At 37.0% G+C, this 20,321-nt stretch overlaps 3 protein-coding genes across 5 annotated transcripts; all 3 read right to left on the reverse strand.

The window, feature by feature from the left end:
• Positions 1–1,996: 1,996 nt before the first annotated feature.
• LOC113714813 (probable protein phosphatase 2C 12) lies at positions 1,997–7,874 on the reverse strand. The gene is made up of 10 exons (XM_027238897.2): positions 7,667–7,874; positions 6,979–7,316; positions 5,844–6,015; positions 4,766–4,919; positions 4,621–4,684; positions 3,625–3,732; positions 3,200–3,325; positions 2,851–3,086; positions 2,471–2,673; positions 1,997–2,391 (listed from the first exon to the last, which is right to left on the reverse strand). Exons 2-10 carry the CDS (start codon positions 7,174–7,176, stop codon positions 2,363–2,365), a joined length of 1,290 nt encoding a protein of 429 aa, XP_027094698.1. The 5' UTR covers positions 7,177–7,316; positions 7,667–7,874; the 3' UTR covers positions 1,997–2,362.
• Positions 7,875–12,593: 4,719 nt separating this feature from the next.
• LOC113713834 (B3 domain-containing protein Os06g0194400) lies at positions 12,594–16,529 on the reverse strand. Of its 2 annotated transcripts, none has more exons than XM_072068453.1 (7): positions 15,938–16,529; positions 15,716–15,811; positions 15,567–15,601; positions 15,326–15,446; positions 14,468–14,674; positions 13,991–14,119; positions 12,594–12,902 (listed from the first exon to the last, which is right to left on the reverse strand). In XM_072068453.1, the coding sequence occupies exons 1-6, from the start codon at positions 16,073–16,075 to the stop codon at positions 14,054–14,056; spliced, it is 663 nt and encodes a 220-aa protein (XP_071924554.1). In that variant the 5' UTR covers positions 16,076–16,529; the 3' UTR covers positions 12,594–12,902; positions 13,991–14,053. The 2 variants fall into 2 exon arrangements, with proteins under 2 accessions (XP_071924554.1, XP_027093434.1); XM_027237633.2 differs by having other exon boundaries at positions 15,281–15,446; positions 15,938–16,451.
• Positions 16,530–17,828: 1,299 nt separating this feature from the next.
• Positions 17,829–20,091, reverse strand: LOC113713179 (uncharacterized). 2 transcript variants are annotated; one of them, XM_027236821.2, is made up of 5 exons: positions 19,655–20,075; positions 19,421–19,552; positions 19,121–19,288; positions 18,498–18,803; positions 17,829–18,096 (listed from the first exon to the last, which is right to left on the reverse strand). In XM_027236821.2, the coding sequence occupies exons 1-5, from the start codon at positions 19,946–19,948 to the stop codon at positions 17,956–17,958; spliced, it is 1,041 nt and encodes a 346-aa protein (XP_027092622.2). In that variant the 5' UTR covers positions 19,949–20,075; the 3' UTR covers positions 17,829–17,955. The 2 variants fall into 2 exon arrangements, with proteins under 2 accessions (XP_027092622.2, XP_027092623.2); XM_027236822.2 differs by lacking the exon at positions 19,121–19,288 and having other exon boundaries at positions 19,655–20,091.
• Positions 20,092–20,321: the final 230 nt, after the last annotated feature.

Here is a 20,321-nt window from a genome sequence, read left to right on the forward strand (position 1 = left end):
GGGATGGGGAAGGAGAGAGAGGTAGAATTAGATTGCAAAGTTTTTGTCTTACACCACGTTGCTTGCTGGATTGTCTTCCTATGACCGCTTCTGTCTTTAGAGAAAAAGCACAAAGATTCCGAGTGGCTAGTGGCTAAAGTAGAAACAGGAGGAAAAGTTTTCCCACCAAGGATCTTTGCTGGTTGACAGTGAACTCTTTTTTGTTCTATAACTCGTTTGCCTCCTCTCACCTCAGGAGTCAGGCCCTCATCTCTCTTTTCCTCCTCCACTATTCAACATATATCCACATTCCACCACTACAGAGAGTCTTGCACCCTCCCTGTTCACAATAGACTAGTTTGTTTACTCGTAGTAAGTATTATCTTCCCATTTTGTTTTTTAACCTTTTTTTTTTTTTTTTGCTGAAAACCCAATACAGCTCAATGGTCAAGGAGCATCTTTTCTCATTTTGGAATCAATAATATATTTTCTTCACACTGTCCCATTCTTTCTTTTTGACCTTTCGCTCCAAGTACGTTAGGAAACCATGTCAAAACTGTTCTCTTGATTAAAACACACACCAGTCTATCATAACATATTATTGTGCCCAGTGGAATTTGATGTTAATATAACATACAATATCACCAACTCATTGGATTAGACTGGTAGCAAATATATATTCGGGGTGGTATTCCAATAGTCTGTCCAATTGAACAGCAAATAGAAAGTGACAGTCACAATTGGAATGATGATGCATCTGCCTTCTACTTCTCCGGTCAGAAATTTCTCTGTTTTAAGTTGCTCTTCATTTGGTCGAGACATTAGCAGCCAACGATATCACAAGTTGATTTACCATCCCCTGTTAATCATCAGCTTATAAAAGTGGCCAGCCTAGAACTGTGACGGTGGCCGGACAACTAGACAAGATAAAAGAGTACTCTTTCCCCATACATAACAAATCAAGAGCTGGATATATGCAATGAACATGAGGGATTTTGGGAAGTACTAGAACCGGCCAAGTTTTTTGTGGAATATGACATACAAACGTGTGCTTGCCTCAAAACAAAGAAAAAGGGTTAGAGATTCCTTAATAGTAATCAATTTTCATCAATAATTCCGCAGAGAAAAGTCCAACTTGCTAAAAGAAACCAGCAGACGAGCAACCAGGGACCTATGGTAAAGGGCAGAGAGATGAGATGCAAGTCTCTTTAGTGCACTGCACTGCATATCAGAGCCAGAGGGCGTGCGTCTGTGTGTTTTGTGCGCGAGTGCATGCACATATTAAGGGATATAACCGGAGTTTGCTTTCGCCATGCACAGTCATTAATTCAGTGAAAAAGACACTACTGATCATTATTATCCATGTAAAGTGTCAACATCGACCCCCTAAAAGGTAATTTGTCGATTATGGAAACGAGAATATGCGAGCGAGTCATGGCTAGTTAATTTTGTCGATGACACAAATTATACGTCGAACAGCTTCGGATGAAGACAGAGAAGGTAGAAGGCACAGCGTCTATGGCAGCAGGCCCCTCCTCCCTGGTCAAAAAGGAAGTCCACAAAGAATGTTCTATTGCACATCTAAATGCTGAGAGCCAACTACATCATGTTAAAGTTTAACCGGGAAAGAAAAGAGAGCTTTGTGAAGTCCAAAGACTGATAGGAAAAGAGAGCTCTTTCTGCATATAGTAGTAGTAGTATTTGGCACTCGCCAAACTTCAAAATCAGATGAAACAAGGAATATATTTTAGTTAAGAAAAGCTCTTCAGTCTTCAAGAAAAACTGACTTCTTTGCTCTGAATGTTTACTTACTTTCTTCAGAAGGAATGAACGAATGATTGTTACATGAAGAATTTTTAACAGCAGAGTTGTCAAGGAATCTTCTTCCCGGAGAAAAATATCAATGAAAAAATTATCTCACAAACTCTACTCAAGCTTTGTGTGGAACATACACTACAGAATTCTTTCACCCTTTTTTTTTTTTTTTTTTGCTCCATGGGAGGAAAGAACCAGTATATAAGTAAAATATATTCATTGGTCAATGAATTACCTCTAATCTGTCATTTATGTGCTCATGAATTACCATCGCCTTACACATCTTCAAATGGAGGAAGGCAAACTCCATGATGTATGAAACCTTGTTAGAAGGATGAAGCTACCCTACACAGCGTTTAACTCTCCATCATCTGACCTAAAGCAACAGAGGTGTAAGAGAAAGATCCTCTTTATCCCAGGTATATCACAAAGGATCCAAATCCTCACACCATTTTATGGGTGACCCCAGAATATTAACATTAGAAACTTTGGTCTTCCCAATCATCATCAGCTCAGTAGTGATTGTTAGTGCGGAACTCATAGATATGCAGTAAAAGAGGGTGGTTGATTAGTCACTCCCACTACTGTATCTCCCATCTGGAATAAGTCAAATATAGGTTCAATCAACAATTAAATCAATGAACTTTTCATAACAAAGAAATGTAGAGTGCCATACCTCCAGAAGGTCTCTTCCCCTCCATAGCTTCTTTTTTCTCCTGGCAGCTTGAACAAAGGAAAGGACCATCCCAAGGCCGTAACTTTCTCGAATTCTTTGAGCCTACATGTATTGAAATACCTTCTCCAGGTTTTATTTCTACTTGGCAAACCGCACAAACAAACAACTTGAACATATTGCAAACTGGATATTTTGTATCCAACCTGCATCGATATGAACAAATTAGACAAAATGCTAGACATGGATCGCCTGCAGTAAAATGTGCCAGGCATACCTCCCTTTCTTGAAAAGAAAAGATCTTTGAACGATGATATGACAACATATAGAAGAAAACACGATCCTTAAACAAGCAGACAAGACAGATGCAGGTCACCACAAACCTTTCTGATAGTGAAGCAGATCCTTCTTCAAATAATTCCTCTACAACATCTGGTTCACTAAATTCCTTTCCAGTATGAGAGGAAGATTCTGATGGCTTCTTGCGAAACATAGACTTAAAGACTCCTTTCCCTTGCTTCTTCAGCGGGGCCAAGGGAGGATTTGGTTTCTCTGGCGGTTGTATGTCAACCACAATGCAGGTTGTGTCATCTCGTAGCCCTTTCACTTGTACAGCCTCCTGCAAAGGAAGCAAATGTGTAAAATAAATTACCTAATCAAGTGAAAGAGTTTAACAAAGTAGCGTTGTATTATATATACATATATAAATGCAAATCGAAAGGACAAGCATACTTTAACAATTTGTGAGGCTGCAGCATCAGCTGGCATCACACGACAACAGTCAAAAGCCACTTCCGCAGATAAAGCATCCCAAACCCCATCACTTGAAATAATAAGCCTGCCGCCAGCTGATGACAGCTGCATGTTAGACATCAAGACTTTAAGCACAAAGAAGGGCTTTAAAAATCATTAGTACAAAAACTTGTTGGCAGTTCTGACGGTACCAGATATAAAAAGATTGTGCAAAAACAGGAGTCATCTCCAAAAGTCAAGTAATTTATCCTCAAAAATAGAACAACAGAAAATCCTTGAAAATGGACATTAATAAGGAAAATACCAGAATAAAGTATTCTGGTAAAGATCATCTACACATTTAAGGCAGCTGAGGTACCAGAGAAGAAAGAGTGGCATGGCATAAAGCATTCTATAATACAAACCTTTACTTGCTTCACATATGGGACAGGAACTATGAATTCACCAACATCCATATCTCCAATGGATCGTGAAAGGCACAAGCCACCAGGCCAGCACCTTAGAGGACCAATCTACAGAAATTGGCAAACAGCAATGATCAGATAGCATCCCAAGCAAAAAAAAAAAACACTTGAAATCACTGGTTACAAAACTCATTTCTTGAGTCCCACCAAAAGAAACATCGAATACAGGATCACTAAAAGCCAAGGATGTTGGGTAGAGAGAAAAGGAAAGCATTTGCAGAACCCAGTAGGTTAATTTGAGCTGCATTAGTAAGAATTTGCACTTTCTATAACTTTCTTAAAAAGGTGAGAGAACTAACGAATGCTAGAAAAGCATAAGCATGATTAAATATGAAGAAAAAAAATTAAAACAGTGGGGTAAAGTAAATTAACTTTTGCTGTTTATTTCTTGGTTGGAAGCTAAATCAATTGTTACTCTCTTTGAATTGGTAACTGCAATTAGTTTCTTTCTTCTTTTTTTTTTCACTTTCACTCCTTTGTTTCCTTACCCTAACTGTCACCTTTTCTTTTCTTTTTTTTTAAATATTGTGTTTCTTATGCCCCTTTTGGCTTTGGAAATATGTCTTTAGCAGAAGAAAGAAAACATAGTACCATTTTTCCTATTCAATTAAATCGACAATTAAGTCAAACTGCATGTAAACCAAGAAATTGTTGTAATCTATAGACAGAAATAAGTGTGTCATCAAATGGAACTCAGTTTATAAATAAAATTTTGACAAACTGAGTAGCACAAAAACAGAAATCAAATTCTAGAATGAAAATATGGGAGTTGGCACTAGGCAGCCAAATACACTGTGACGTTACTGAAGAAACAGACTGCCTATGGAAACATCTATAACAAAATTTAAGGAAAAAAGTGCAGCTCACAATTTAAGGAAATAAAAGAAATTAGCATACAACTAAACAGAATAAACTCAAAAGATAGGAAGATTATACCTCTGTACCACCACCTGTATTTAGCCGCCCTACCTCACCACCACTTGATGTAATACGCTCCCTTCTGCTTGATGAAACGCTAAAAGGTCAAAATCTATGAAGTGGCAGATCCATATGGTTGTATGCAATACAACTAGAAACTTACTCTTCTTCATTGCATTCAAGCCTGTGATCTGCCGAAAGATAATATATATCCCCTTCAGCCGATTCAAGTACACAACGAGAATCACCAACTGATGCAACAGTAACAACCCATCCTTCAATTATTACAAACGTGACTGTTGTTCCCGAAGTTTGGGCTGACATAGAAATAGAGAGATGGCATGAGACTCCCAGACACATAGTTAAGCGTGTGTATGCGCACGTGCACGCATTACAAGAAGAGAGAGCATAGATGCATGTCCATGCTATCTTTTGCAACTTATATCTCAACATGTATATATATCGCTCGAATACAGTAACCACACAAAATACCGTGATGCTAACAGAAAATGAGTCAATTTTGAATAGGTATAAGCATGCATGCAGTCAGAAAGTAAGGCAAACAAAGAAATAAGAAATTATACACTGGAAAAATCATGCAAGAAAATGCATTAGCAGAGAAACAGCTGGTTGTCAGTTGGTCAAAATCAGCTTGATTCCTGTGCTCTTTATGCTGAAACTTATTTTGAGTAGATTTGCCATTTAACAAAGCATTCTGGCTTGTTTGAAGCTGAGAAAAAGCCGAGTCTGAGAAGCAAAAGTCAAGCTGCTCTGCATACAGTTTTGACTGCTTCCAAAGTCTCAAAAATTTAATACAAGGATCATTGCTCAGAAATTTTAAAAAGTCGAAGAAAATTATGAGAAGATCAGGCACATAATAAAAACACCTGGCATGTACATGCAAAGAAATAGAAGAGCAAGCAGGCCAGAGATCACAAGTGCAGCACAAATTCTCAGTGCAATGAAATCGACTATCTACCAAAGAAAAAGCCATCACATAACAAAGTAAGCAATTCTTGTGAAACTTAAATCAGGAATGCATAGTAACTTTGTAAAACTTAAAGTGATTTAGGCTTTCAAATCATGGACTGAAATCTCTTTGGATATTTGCAAATGAAAGAAAAAATTACTTCAGATGTAATTTACTGTGGCCAATACAATATGGTTCAAGGTTTAGCCATTTTTGACACAAAGGGAAGCCATCCTACGTTTTCACAATGTCCTATAGAAGTTAGTTATACCTCTTTCCTGGAAATCCTTATCAGTTTTAACAAATCCCGCTACCAAAGCCCTTGGCAGTGCAGAAACCCACTCATCTCGGTTGAGGTCTGCAGGAATAGCACCCAAAACATTGTTCAAAAGATTCTCCTTAGAATATATGGCAGCTGCAGATCCATTATGTCCATCAAATAACTGCAAAACAAATGTAGGAAGGAGCAAGACAGGTGAAAAAAACTAAGTTATGAGAATGTTTTAAAAAATTCCAAAGACAATAGAACCATCGATATTGGTCTAGTGGAAATTTTTTTTTTTTTTTTAAACATCAGTATTGAACTGACAATCAAAACTAGCATTTTAATGAACAAAGATTTCTAGCATTTCCCCTCAATCGTCTCTACTCTAAGTGTTTTTTTTAACATCAATATTGGACTGACAATCAAAACTAGCATTTTAATGAACAAATACTTCTAAATGTGAGAATCAAAATAGTCACCTCAATTGTCTCAACACTAAATTGGAAGCAGGTATTTACTATGGTTTCAGTCGTGAGCAGACAAGCTTTAAAGAAAATAAGGATCATTTGAGCACTAATTAGTGAACAAAGAAATGGAGAACGCATTCAGGATTAACCATAAAAAAACTAAGTACCAAAAAAGGCAAAAAAGAAAAAAGTTAGCCTGATTAGATCACTTCAAACTTTCAAAGTAACCACTACGTCTGTCTCTTGCATCCGACTCTCTGCTCTGCTCTCCAACCACAGCATAAATACGCAAAGTACAAGGAACAGATGAAACAACCCAAATAAATGGACTGCCTGGAGTTCAGCTTTGCCCTATTTAGTTAGCTTAAGTATCAATCCACTACACAAGAAAGTTGTCCAGATATTCCAATGCTTTAACAGACAAGGAAAACAGTTTTAGGGAATTTGTGTTAACATGCAAAATCTCAAATTAGCACCATAAACATAAACCCTTTTTGGTACAACAAGCAAATAACAAAAACTCAGATATTAAGCAAAAATCACTGTTTCATAAAATCTTTCCATACAGAAAAACAGAAAGACAAGTGAAAAAAAACACAGAAATTGCAAGTTTCGTGGGTCTAGAAGCAGCAAATGCTTAAGCAAAAAGACAGAAAAGGAAAACAAAAATATACCCCGAAAACAGAATACGTAGTGATTCCATCACCCAAAACCCGCTGGCACTCAGTCTTGAGCAGTGTAAAGTCCTCTCCTTTCTTGCTCTGGCTAGCTTGGCCATGAGATAGCTCAGGCCTCTCCACCTTCTCATTTGCTAATTCACGCTTCAGCAACACTGATAATGGGACCGTTTGATGTTCACCTTTGGACAACATGCTTCGGTCCCTTTATAAAATAGAAAATCCCAGAAAAAATCAAGCTTTCTAATTTGTCTTGCAACCAAAATGTGCCCCGAAAATCTAAACCTCCATTGATTCTCCTGCCTTGATTTAATCAGCAGAAATCCAGTAGAATCCTAAACGTACCAGAGATAAAACGACACAAGGATCAATACCTCTAGAATATCAAAATTAGCCTCATAGCATCATTAATCAAGGTAACAAAACATGTACAAAAAAATTCTAGCAAAAACCCAAATTCAGACAATACCATGAAGATCTTCTAAAAAATTACCAACATTCAGACAACAAAAATTCCACATAACCCCCAGACAGACAAAATCAAAGATCAACGAAAAAGCGTCCCGTCTCAAGACAATGTGCATAAAAGGGTGCAGAAACATCTTCAAATTACGCAACAAAACATGGGTTATCCACGCAAAAAAAAAAAAAGAAACTTCACTGAAAAAAAATTAGAAACATATACTTTAATGTAGTAACATAACGTGCGGAAGTTATGGTGGTGGAGTTGGAGAATAAAGAGAAATGGTGGAAAGGGTTGTTGTTTGTTGAATCATCGAGAGACGCGGATCCCGGTGTTTAACGCTGCAAAAGATTTCATTTTTATGCGCAGAGAAGTGACCGGAGAAAGAGAAAGAGAAAAGAAAAAGAGAGAGAGAGAGAGGTTTGTGTGTGAGTGCGTGAATAGAAAGGGGAGGGCGGATATGGAGATGTTTTTCCCTTAACAGTACATCTTTTGTTGTTTAATTAATTAATACTAATACTAAATACAATATTTTTTTTCCCTTATTCGTGTGGCGTAAATAGTCATCATAATCAAATCGAATCCATTAAAAAAAAAAAAAAAGGAGGGGGTAGAGGGTAGAAATTTTTTTATGATAAATTTCTGTTGTTTTTAGCGTTGTCTGTTCTGTTCCCAATTCATGTGCGGACATGTCAAAACTTCAGCGTTCCTTTTGGTTCAACGCTAGGAAAAAGCTGGATTATGAGCTGTGATGTGTCTCGTGTATTTTGGTTTTGTTGAAAGTAGAAAATTCGTATGCGCCCCTCCAACTCTTGTCTTTTGACCTGCTCCCCCTCCACCTATTTTATTTTTTTGAAAGTGATAGACATGGATAAAAAGATACACTACTATTATCAATTGGTGGCCTGCTTTTTTTTTTTTTTTTTTTTAGCAAGGCATGCATACACTTTTGGTGCTTTTGATACAATTGAAGTATGAAATCTGAAATCTAAAATATGAACCTATTAAGTTGCTAAATTGTTAAGTACTGAAATTTTACATTTGAGTGCATTTTGCGTTAAGTAATAAGTGAACAATTTATCACTTATTATTTTGAGTAAGTTTTGTCTAAATAATTCAGAGTCACATAATTAAGAAATATGTTTTATTTTTCTATTATTAAACAAGTCTAAAGATATTAAAATTTAAATTTATTAAATTTAAATATTGAATTGGATTATCAAGGACGCCTTTCGTTCAGTTCCAAGATTTTTTAGATAACTGGAATCTAGTTAAGAGTACATGGACTTCCTTTTTGATTGAACACTGTGACATGTTCAAGAGTCATACTAATTTTTAATTCAACCATAACAAGTTAATAAGTGTTATGATATCTAATTGCTTTTGTGTCGTTTTAATTTTATCGTGTAATGAGATTCATGCACACATATCTATTGAAATATTCCTCTTCAATTTGTTAAATGGATGCAGAAGAATTGTGATTTACAAGTAAATTTTTTCCCCAAAGGATGGATTGTACTCTTATTATGGACATGGACATAGTCATTTGTCAAAAACAGTTAACACAAACATAGGATTCTTGCAATCAAAGGTAACAAAACTTTGTGATTTTGACCTCCCAAATCTCCAATCACAAATGAATGGGATTCTTGCAATCAATTCACCTAGGATTCCTGCAGCTCTCCAATTACGGCAAAGAGTGAGATAAATTTGCAAACCAGATGGCAAAACTTCCGCTGACTTTTCACGTATGCCATGTTTTAGCAGGGATTGGAAATTGATGGGATCTGCGGACCCTTTCCATGTAGGATAAGCAAAAGTGGGGTCATGCTGATCCACCGTTCAGCCGACTTTAGTCGGCCAATCTCCATGAAAACTCATCCATTTCTGCTCAGACGAATCTCACTAGATCAAAAAACCATCAGCCTTTGAGGTGGTGGCCACCACCTAGCTTAGTGGGATGGGAGGCAAGGGTTCAAATCTTGTCACCCATCAAAATGTCACATTTAAGTGATTTGTTTCAAAAAATTCAGGCGGGTGTGTTGTGCACTCGTTTGGTCCGGTGGTGGTTCAATCCCCTCCGAATTATTCCTGAACCTCCTTAGGTCCGTCCCCTTCCCACTTAATGTAGAATAGATTAGATTATACAACAGTTGTCGTTTCCGAAAAAAAAAAGGGACTCTTTGAATAGCCATTGATGCAAAGCTCAGTGGTTAGCATCAGCTCTCTTAATGGGGGCTGTTCCTGTGGAGTGGTGGAGACAGATCAATCAATTCTTATTAATTCACCAAAACCATCTTGAATGGCAGGAAGCAGTCAAAATAAAGAGCCCTGATCAAACGGAGGTTCTACCTGAATTATATCAAATGTTTATGAGTTAAAAGACACAGAAAATAGTTGTTTTTAGTCGGTAATTGTGACGTTTTTAGTCGGTAATTGTGACATAAGAAATTCTAGATTAATGCTACTTGAAGAACGTCTAGAGGGAATCATGCCATGACCACCCTTCTGTCACGTTGTCATCCAGCAATTCATTTGATGACAAGGCAATCATTCTAATAATCAAGTACGAATTCATGGCTTTTGATTTTAAATAATACAACAATAAAAATGGAGAATGAGAATTTTACTTTTATTTATTTTTTTTGGTGATGAAGAATTAATTGAGATTTCTTGATTACTAATTATAGTTGCATGCATCATATGTTAACGTAGTACTATTACTTAGTAGCTGTGATCTAGGTTTCGTAACTTTTTCAGTTTGTATGAGAGGAATTATATTCGAAATCGTGTTCACCTACATTGTGTAGTAACTATCGACTAGGTTTTCAACTTATAATGACTTTAGTATTTTGAATCAAGATTTAGTTGTAAATATTGAGAGTCGATACTAAAAATTCCACTATAAACAAATCATTTCGATGCATAAATCAAAAAGAATTTCTAAAAAAGAAAAATGAGCAAATAAGGTAAACAATTACTACTTGTTCCGATATCCTAAGTAGAGATATCTATCTATAGGAGCCGGAGACAGTGTGCACCTATTGTGAGATGAGGATTTGAGCTTTAATTAGTGCCCTTTTAAGAAGACATTAATGATAGTTATTATTTACTATGTATTAATAACGAAAATTTAGGAACTGTAATACAAATCTATATGGATTGCTATTTTTTAAAATTTTTATAAAAAATATATTATAATGATTTGATACATATAAAATTTTAAAAAAAATCAGAAAACGGGTTTATAAAAAACGTAAAATTATTAAAAATAAATGACGATCCAAGCGAGACAATTCAACGTTTTTCCGTGTTTTCTGATTTACGTGTGTCTCCGGGGGACCGGCGGCCGGGCCCGTCAGCGCTTTGCTGTGGCACCGGTTTTCCACTTCCTTGCAACCAACCTTTTCATCTTTGACCGCCAATTGGAAATTGGAGAGGGCGCTACGAGTCCCGAAATCCTCGGCGTCAATTACATGTTACTATAACCAAGATAAATAAGACGCGCACATCCCAACGTTGGGGGCTACGATGAGTGGATCATGATAACGCCATAAACTGCAAAATTTCATTCAAATTTAATTTACCAAAAAATCTTTTAGTCCCTCAAGCTTCAAAAGTTTTAAATAGGCCACTGAAGTTCAAAATGTTGAAATGTTAAATCCTTTTAATGTTGTCAAACTTTGTAGCGTTAACCTACAAAAGGATTAAATAATATGTTTATGTAAATTGTTCAAGAACATTCGTAGAATTTTCTAAAATGAAATAATAAAACTCGTAGGTATTTGCTGTTTAATGCCCATATCATTTTTATGATCTCTTTGTGACTGTGATTTCAAGTTGATGTTCAAACAAAATGTTACTGATGTTTATTTGTCTCCGAAATTGAGGTTAGTTTTTTTTTTTTATTTAGGTGATATTTTGTCAATAAAAGTTATATACAATTCTGAATTGTCAATAATTAATCTCATGTTAACAAGTTCAAGAACCATTTTGTTTGGCTTCTAGAATTAAAGAGATTAAGTGATGTTATAAAGATAGGTTTGATAGGTGCCCAACAAACACTACTATTTAATAGTACAAACACCGGGTGTTAACTTATAAAGTAGAACCACCGGACAATGCAAAACAGCAGTCTTATGATACATTATTATCTTTTTTTTTTAAAAAAAAAAACGGATAAAGATAAAAAAGAGAAAGAAAGTGGTGTTGTGGTGGCGCCACCACAGGCTGCGAGAGCGCGTTGGCCCAACATTTTCCTCTTAGAACCTAGACAAACTCCGCGTTAAACAAATCCAATGTCTATTCGACTTTTGGCCCCCGCAAAGCCAGTGAAAGAAGACTGGGTATTGAGTTTGAGTCCCAGCCAGTTGGACACTAATTGCTGTCAACTACACTCTCCACCATTAAAGCCAGACAAAATTCTACTAGTAACTTATCTTCCTTGCATTGATCTATGGATTTATAACCCTCTAATGAGTCCTGAAGTTGCATTGATATAAAATAAATGCAGCTACATCTAGATTTGCCACCAAAAAAAAAAAAAAAAAAGAAGTTACCTGATCATAATGATCAGATGCCAATCTCACTCAGATGGTTTATGCAGCAGATAAAATGTAGTATAGCAGCAATAGACTATATAGTTCCAGTTGTGATTGGTGATGAGCATGTTTGTGAATTTCGTTTTCTTGACTACTTGACTTGGACTTGCGCTTTGCAGGGGTCCAGCTAGCCACAGCAAATGTAACTATCGACACAGCCTGTCTATTGTCTGTTGTCTACCATCCCTCCCGCCAAGAAAATGTTGTGAGCAACTAACTCCATATTTCTGAATAGGGGAAGAACATGGGATTTGTCAGCAAAACTTATTAGTAGAATATTTGTCTCATGGGTGCGCACATTTAACAGCTGCACCACCATTTAAGGTTTCTCGTGTACACACACCTTTGTAAACCTGGATCATCCACCTCAGTACCCATTCTTCTCTCAAGTTCTTAGGATAATGGTTGATGGATCATTTCTCAATTACATGATGCGAGACCTATTAAACCCCGTTATACTAAGGCAGTAAAATATGACAGACAGAGACAGGCATTGCTTGCTATGTGATTTCTCACTTCTAGAACATATGTAGATCTAAACCAGGGAGTGATACCAATTTGAAATACTCAGAGAAAGGAGCATATATGGTGGCTATTTGGTCCCAAGAATCTTGTCGAAACTCGGTAGCCACAGAGATAATAATAACCTGATTCAATCATTCATCCTAAGCTGAGGAGTATTGCGTTGTCATGGCAAGAGGATTGCTCCAAATTCAAATCCTTAATATCATTCCTTCTTTCTCTACAAAAGTGTCCAACAAATATTTACTGCCACTGTTTTAAGTTTTGGAGCTCTTACAAAATTTGGGAAATCAATCAAGGCTTTTTTTGTGGCACTGCAATATCCCATTCCTGATCTGCAAAGGGATAAGAGTAACAAACAAATCAATAAGGATACCTTGTCTGATGTACTAATATGATTACACTCCATTCACTCCACCAAGATGCAGAAAAAATAAGGTGCAAGTCAGCGCTCAAATTTTAGTCGGAGCTACTAAAAAGATGCCTTTTGCTAAGCACTAGATTGAACAAGGGAAGCCATGGTTGAATTTAAAGTAAGACATGACGGCAGAATGTGGCACTGAATGCAAATCAGAGTTTTGCTACTTGAATTCCTATTGGTACTAGCACAGACATGTGGAGTTATATCCTGCAACTACATAATTCCCTACCGAGTTTTGTGCACCACACTAGATAGGTTTAGTTGTCTGCCATACAACGTTATCATACTAGATTATGTATTGCCAGAAAATGTCTCCGGGCATCCATGTGCCACAAGCACATCTTGAGATGCACCAAGACAAATGATAGCAGGTATGGTGCTATTGCTCTTCATCAAATCTCGGCAAACTTAACCAAATGTCTGGACTTATGGTTTGAGAAATTGCACGCATTCACTTTTCTTTGCACTTAGCCGTCTCCCAAATCTCAGAATCCTATCAGCTACAGCATGCTACTTAGTTTGAGTACAAATCTAGCGACCTCCATGGCTGTATATATTTTGCTGTAAGTATTGGTAATGATAGAATGCAGTATGAGTGAGTTAGGCTGGCAACCATTTAATGCCACCCTCTCAATCCGCATGAATGTACAAGAGTCACATATATGATGAAACCTAGGAGCAGAATAGGAAGTTACTCGAACTATTAGATAAAACATTTAACACGATATAGGAGGAGTACTAAGTCAAGATGAAACATGAGAATCACGTATATCCTGAATGAAGATAAAATCCATTAAATTTTGATGGCATTAGAAAGTGGCCTAATAAGGATTCCAATATCCTACTGCATCTCCAGAATTAGCAGCAGGATGCCATGTAATGAGGAAGGATCACCAGGCTAACAGATTTGATCAACATCATTAGTTGTGTAGGAGAAGTAGTTTTGCAGTAGAACTAGTTAACTACCAAGGCTGGCTTATAAAATGAGCTAGAAAATGTTACCTCTGCGTTTGGATATATCCATGCCCTTGGACTTCGGAGCCTACTATTGCAAAACTACACGACCTAGGAATCGCATATGGCTTCATGTGAATTTTCTTCTGTAAAACCATTTTCCCTTATAATGTGGACCTGGAAAAGAGCAATAAAAAAGCTATAGTTAGTGTTTCCAAGCACGCTTTGAGCACAAGGACTCATCAGCAAAGGTCCACGAGGAGAAGAAAGGAAAGAGGACAACAATGCAATGGGTAGACAGAAAATGTATGTTTAACATACAAAGGTAGCATACATGAAGTTGTAAAATACAAGTTCCCTTTAGTCTATAAATACACTTAATAGTCGCTAATAGCACCTTGAAATGTTCAGGCAGAATGATTCAGAAAAGCACAGCAGGCACAAGGGATAAGAATATACCAAATACAAGTGAAAACTGTCACGAGAAGACAACAATAGAGGGTAACTTAGTTTTGGCATTGAGACCTTAAAAACTGTTGGCTGAATTAACTGGAACACCAAAGCATCTCCATCTACCAAGTCATGATCAACTGAGAATTTTTTCCATCCACCACTAAGACCTGTTTTGCGGGCCAAATATATTGTTCGCCACTTGTCTCCTTGTTCATCTACCAGTGTAACAGTGTCATCTCGTTTGGGGAGATGCCTCTTGGAAAAGTGAGATGGAAGGCCCTGCATTACGAACAGTCGATCTAATTCAGATGCAGGGTACACAAATCAGCCATAAATCAAACAGGAAATAGGTGGACATTCAAAAATTATTTTCTCATTCAAGGAATTAAGGATTTAGACAGCCTATTCAACCTTATATCAGAAAATGGAAAAACAATTTGATCAGCCACTTTTCTAGCTTAATGGCCATTTATTTTTTTGCTGTAAAACATCTATATCTCAGTCTCAGGAACAAATAAACCAGATGGCAGCCCACAATCTAGAAAGACAACAAAATGACAGCCCACAACTTAAACAATCATTTGAAAGCAGGCGTCCTTACAGTTGCCAAATCACCAATTTCACACTGAGTGGTTGCGTTGGTATCCATTATTAAGGTAATTAAAGAAATGCAACATATAAGCAGTCAGTAAACCACAAAATAACCACTCCTCCGCGCCTCCCTTTCCCCCTTTCCCTTGTAGACTTTTCAATGATCTACAGCTCATAAAAAAGACTCATTTACCGTAATAAAAGGAAATCCACCTCAAACTCTACTTCTATATAAGAGCAAAACAAGCACATAAGCCTTAAATGCAAAAAGGCAGTACTTTATAAGATACACACCAGCCAAAAGCCACCAGTTACATGGGATTGGAGCATCGGTTTTACCAAAGTGGGATAGCCACTCTCCAGAGTGGATTCAAGTTTCTCTGCTTTTTCAATTGCCCAGGCCCTTGCTTCATCAGAGGCGTAAACCCTATTGGACAAATCCCTTTTTGGATGAACAGTGCTGCATAAAAATTAAGAAACTGTTGATTAAGCTCTTCTACTATTAGGCCACAAAAGTGCAATGTGTCTGCAAAAAGATTGAAATTTCGAGAAATCACAGCCCAAAGTTGCAATCTTTTACCTTCTAGGCAATTGCACGCGCTCGTAAAAGACAACCTGTTTGCAGGAAGAGGTTACACATTAAAAATCCTTCAATCACAGCAAATAACAACTCAAGAAGAACACAAAAACAAAAGGAAGAGAAGCAACAAGATAGGACAGGCTACTTACTTCTTTGTATTGAGGAGCAGGCTTGTTTGTGAAACGGCCTGATCTTCTCACGGGGACAAGCTCTGTTCGGATTGTTCGAGGTTTGACCTTCTTCATCTTTAATTTGAACGAGAAAATTGTAAACAAGCCAGGTTTTAGAACGTAGTAACAAAAAAGAAACTCTTTTTTTTTTCTTGGCAAGACAATAACATAAAGTAAGGAGCTTGAGAACGATTATACAACAGGAGAAGTTTTGGGAGACAAGGCAGCTTTTTGAAGGGCTTGAGAGAGCAGAGGAAGATGAAGCTGTTCCAGTTTCTTCTTGTTTTCTTCCATCCTCTGCTGTCGCAACTGCTCATACTTCACCTTGGATACCACCATTTCTGCCCCAAAGCTTTTATACCGTTTGAGATGGGATTTCCCTTTTTTAAAGCTTTTTAGAGAATAAAGGAAGCTGAGAGCTTTTAGAGGATGAGCAGACAGAAAGAAAAGAGAGACAAACGAAAGAGGAGCTGAAAAAATGCAGGAAAGCAACACTCCTTTGCTATTCCCGCTACTAGTACGGTAGTTATTCAAAATGGGATTCCAACGGTCGACTCTCTTCAAGTCTTAGCTCTCTTACTCCGCTCTGGTTATCACTTGCCACTTGCTTGGGGGTTGTACACTCACACAACAGGGGTAATACCTAAATAAATCAAGATATTAGTACGTAGTTTTTGGATAATTGGATGGACCCTTTTCTTTCAGACATTCTACTTTAATACAAAAATATCAATCACCTATTTTTTTATCCCTTTTTTATCAAATAAATATACCTTCAGAATTTTGTTTTGAAGGGTGTTTTAAAAGAAAAGATTAACCTACCAAGTTTTACGTATGTGAGACAAAGTTGTTGAGATCCTACAATGAAAATAATAACTTCAAATGTACAAATATGCTTGTAAAATCTGCAAGTGCACTTTTTTTTTTTTTACATAGAATACGCAAAAATACCTATAATTACTATTGATCCAATTTGAAGATAAAATTGGAGAAAAAGTTGTCGTGATTTCGGTGCCATTTGTCTAGGGAAAAAAATGGATTTTGAATTGGTACAATAAAAAAGTTTCAAACCAACAAGTCAAACGTTGTCTTTTACAAACGAAAATATTACTAAAAATTTTCAAACGAGCTCAAAAGATACATAGTTTGAGTCTTTAAATTTTCTAACTTCATTTTTATGAAATTTGTCATATTATTACACAAATTGAGAGAATTTCAGAGCTAGATCTTTCCTTCATGATACTTTGACTAGAAAATGGGAAAATGTTTAAATTTATGTTTATTTACTCGAGGTCTTCTGAAGGTACAAAGCATATTTGTCATTGATTTAACTGATTTTTGAGTTTTATATGTTTAAAAAAAAAATTTGGTTCAATTGTAATATTTTTTGTCCAAACCAATGGCACGAACACTAATAAGGTGCTCTCAATTTCATTACCAACTCTAAATTTTTTTTGGCATGACAAATAAGGACCGCATAGGTTGAAATTCTAAAAGCAAGGGACCAAATTAGTCATTGTTCCTCCTCTAATTTAGCAATGGATTGCTTTGTTAATTCTCCTCAATTTCCAATCTAAGATCCTATATTGATCACATTTTATAAAGATGAAGGACCGAGCTGGCCGGTGGTTATCAAAGAGGAATCCATTGACCAAAGTCCCCAGTTTATAATAAGACCAACAAAGATGTACTATGCCTAGCTTGAAAGAAGTCAGTGATGATTTTGTTTATGTAAAACTAACTTAATCTGTGAGAATAAGAACTAATGACAGAAGTGGAAAAATCTTATATACAACTGATAGTGTATATATTATCATCGTTGGATTCATGACATGTGTGCAAAAGTTGAATTTTAAATATAAATTTTGCATAATTGTCATTCATCCAACGCTAACAGTGTATACACTGCCAGTGTAGGAAATATTAATCCATGAAAGAAAAGAATATATGAAATCTGCCCTATTAACGGTAGACATTTTGTCTACACGTCATGCAATCCAAAGAGAGAAATGAAACAAAGAGAAAATGCAAGATCACTCTTTCGTACAGAAACAAAGAAAATGAAAGAAATGCATAATCACTCTCAAGCTACTAACAGTTTAAACGATCCAAATACTTCGATTGGAAGAACAAAAGCTTGATATCTTTTGTAGCCATTGAATGAAGTGCCTACACATAGAGAACTGCGATCTTGAAACAAAGTCTAGATCAAAATCCTTCTAATACTTTATCATGTTTAATCTCTTCAGCCAGGGAAGCACCTCTGTTAGACCCTCTTCCAGGCTCCTGGGGCTATAGTTTAGCTCTACCTTGGCCTTCTCGCAAGAGTAAGCCCACTGATGTCTTAGCACGTACACCGTCTGTTCAAGATGGAGCATAAATGGAACCACATTCAGACCAAAGGGAGAGAGTTTTAGGACTTCGTAGGAGCAGTAAAACAAAATCGAAAGAAATAAAATTGCAACTCCAGCAAGATACCCTGACCAAAGGTAAAAGGTGAAGATCTCGAATGGTTTGCTTCTGATTTCGTATAAAGCAGGTGCAAAACCCACAACATATTCTGTGCACAAAGACAAGCTGGAACTATCCCAGCTCGAAAACAACTACGGGTGTTGGAAGTTGCAGAATACACAATTTGCTTATCCTTGGAAACAAGACAATAAAGTATAGAAATCGATGGCTAATAGCATAACAGGAAGATATAAACATATCAGTCTACAAAAAGCTTCCAAATACTAAGTATGAGGGACAGGTTACGTACCGGCGGACTGATAAGGGGAAGCTTTCCTGTTAGTCTAGAGCAAAGAACCAAGAGCCAGCCATAAGCTTCAATTGCAAACAGAGGGATACCAAATTGGGGTTTGTTTGTGCGACTGATGGTTGCAGCTAAATCAAAAACATGCTTGAATGACGCATTTTCCCCTGTAAGAAGATACCTTTCACCCGGCCTTCCCTTGTTCATGGTCGCAATATGCCCCTCCACCACATCGTCAACATGACTGAAAGAGAACCTGTCATTCCCCTCCCCAATAAAACCAGGTAAACGCCAGTTAAACCGTTCTATAATCTGCCAAGATCAACAAACAACAATTAAAAGTCAATCCTATAAAACTCCCCAGTTCATTTAGCATCAAAGCATTCAGCAGCAACTATTTTTGAATTGTGAAAAAGGGATATAATATTTCAATCACAATTAGTTGCTACTTCAACTGAGTAAAGGCTACAACTTTACATCAAATCAAAGTATATATAGCTTTTAGAATAATCCATGATCAAATTAACTTGGCTCTTAAGAATGATGAAGAGAAGAAACAAAAATAGTACAATAAGAATCCCGAAACAAATAAACGGCCAAGTAGTAGTAGTACAAAATTTTATTTTTACCAAACGGGCAACTACATTTCCAGCAGTAACTTTTCCAGGACCATATATAACTCCAGGATAAACCGGCACTATTGGAACTCCCTCCGATGAGGCTGCCTCCAAAGCAATCTTATCTGCTATGGCTTTCGATTTCTCATATTCCGTGCAAAAGTATTTCCCTGAATGAATCTATCATAGCAAATTTCAACCATAACTAAAAAGATATTGTCTCTATCAAAGCAAAAGCAAGACTTGATACAAATTGAAAAAAAAAAAAAAAGAGGATAAAATGAAAACGGGTCAGGGAACTTTTTTCCATACTTGACTTTCATCAGCAACATATCCATCAGTTGATCCCAAAGCGAAAAACGATGACGTGTATATAATCTTCTCTATGGATCCTCCTGTATCTTTATATGCTTGCAGTACGTTCTTTAGTCCTCCAACATTGACCTATATTTCGGGGGAAAAAATGGCAGAATTAGCAAAAGTTAACAATTTTTTTTCCTTTTTTTGGGGGGGGGGGGGGGGGGGGGGACTGAGGATTGAGCTTACGGAGACGAATCTAGAAGGGTCTGGAAGCCAGGGTTCGACGAGGGCAGCAGCGTGGAAGATGACATGGCAATCAGAACAAGCGTCCAGGAGTGAAGGGTAGTCAGTGACGTCTCCGTAGGCGAGTTCTAAAGCTCCGCCGTGGTCTCCGCTGTCAGTGGTTGGGGAGGGTAGGCAGGACAGGTCGCTGGTACGGCGGACGAAGGCCTTGACGTGGTGGCCTTGGTTGAGTAAAGCGTGGCAGAGGCGTCCACCTAAGTAACCGGAAGCCCCGGTCACCAATACTTTCTTCTTCATTCTTTTGTGGAGATATCCTTGAACCAGAGTGACAAAAGTCAAACGAGTTATGGATAGAGGCGTGTTGTGTACTCGTGTCCTAAAACTTTTGATAGCTAATCTTCCTCTTCGCTGTCAATCGATCGTGAAAAGTCAACTTTTGGAGAACAGAGCAAACTAGGGTAGATTCAGATTTCATTCTCCAAATTTTAGATGTGGGGAAAAAATTGCATTTTACACATTTTCTTATATATATTTTAGCTTGTGTTTGGATTGTAATTTTTTAAAATTTTTATAAAAAATATATTATAACGATTTGATATATGTGAAGTAAAAAAATGATCAAAAAATATGTTCACGAAAAACGTAAACATTTTTTTGATAGAAAATCCCT

Source organism: Coffea arabica, chromosome 10c (assembly GCF_036785885.1).
Source record: "Coffea arabica cultivar ET-39 chromosome 10c, Coffea Arabica ET-39 HiFi, whole genome shotgun sequence".
Classification (NCBI taxonomy): Eukaryota; Viridiplantae; Streptophyta; class Magnoliopsida; order Gentianales; family Rubiaceae; genus Coffea; species Coffea arabica.

Bases quoted from the DNA above. Each gene is read 5' to 3' on its own strand.
- LOC113713834 (XM_027237633.2), bottom strand. From the start codon at position 16,075: ATGGTGGTATCCAAGGTGAAGTATGAGCAGTTGCGACAGCAGAGGATG. The intron at 15,602-15,715 runs GTAAGTAGCCTG...TCCTGCAAACAG, and splicing joins CTGCTCCTCAATACAAAGAA to GTTGTCTTTTACGAGCGCGT. The intron at 15,447-15,566 runs GTAAAAGATTGC...ATTTTTATGCAG, and splicing joins CGCGTGCAATTGCCTAGAAG to CACTGTTCATCCAAAAAGGG.
- LOC113714813 (XM_027238897.2), bottom strand. From the start codon at position 7,176: ATGTTGTCCAAAGGTGAACATCAAACGGTCCCATTATCAGTGTTGCTG. The intron at 3,733-4,620 runs GTATAATCTTCC...CAATTTCTGTAG, and splicing joins ATACAGGTGGTGGTACAGAG to ATTGGTCCTCTAAGGTGCTG. The intron at 3,087-3,199 runs GTATGCTTGTCC...CTTCCTTTGCAG, and splicing joins CAGCCTCACAAATTGTTAAA to GAGGCTGTACAAGTGAAAGG.
- LOC113713179 (XM_027236821.2), bottom strand. From the start codon at position 19,948: ATGAAGAAGAAAGTATTGGTGACCGGGGCTTCCGGTTACTTAGGTGGA. The intron at 19,289-19,420 runs GTATGGAAAAAA...TTGCTATGATAG, and splicing joins ATGTTGCTGATGAAAGTCAA to ATTCATTCAGGGAAATACTT. The intron at 18,097-18,497 runs GTACGTAACCTG...CATCTTGAACAG, and splicing joins TTCCCCTTATCAGTCCGCCG to ACGGTGTACGTGCTAAGACA.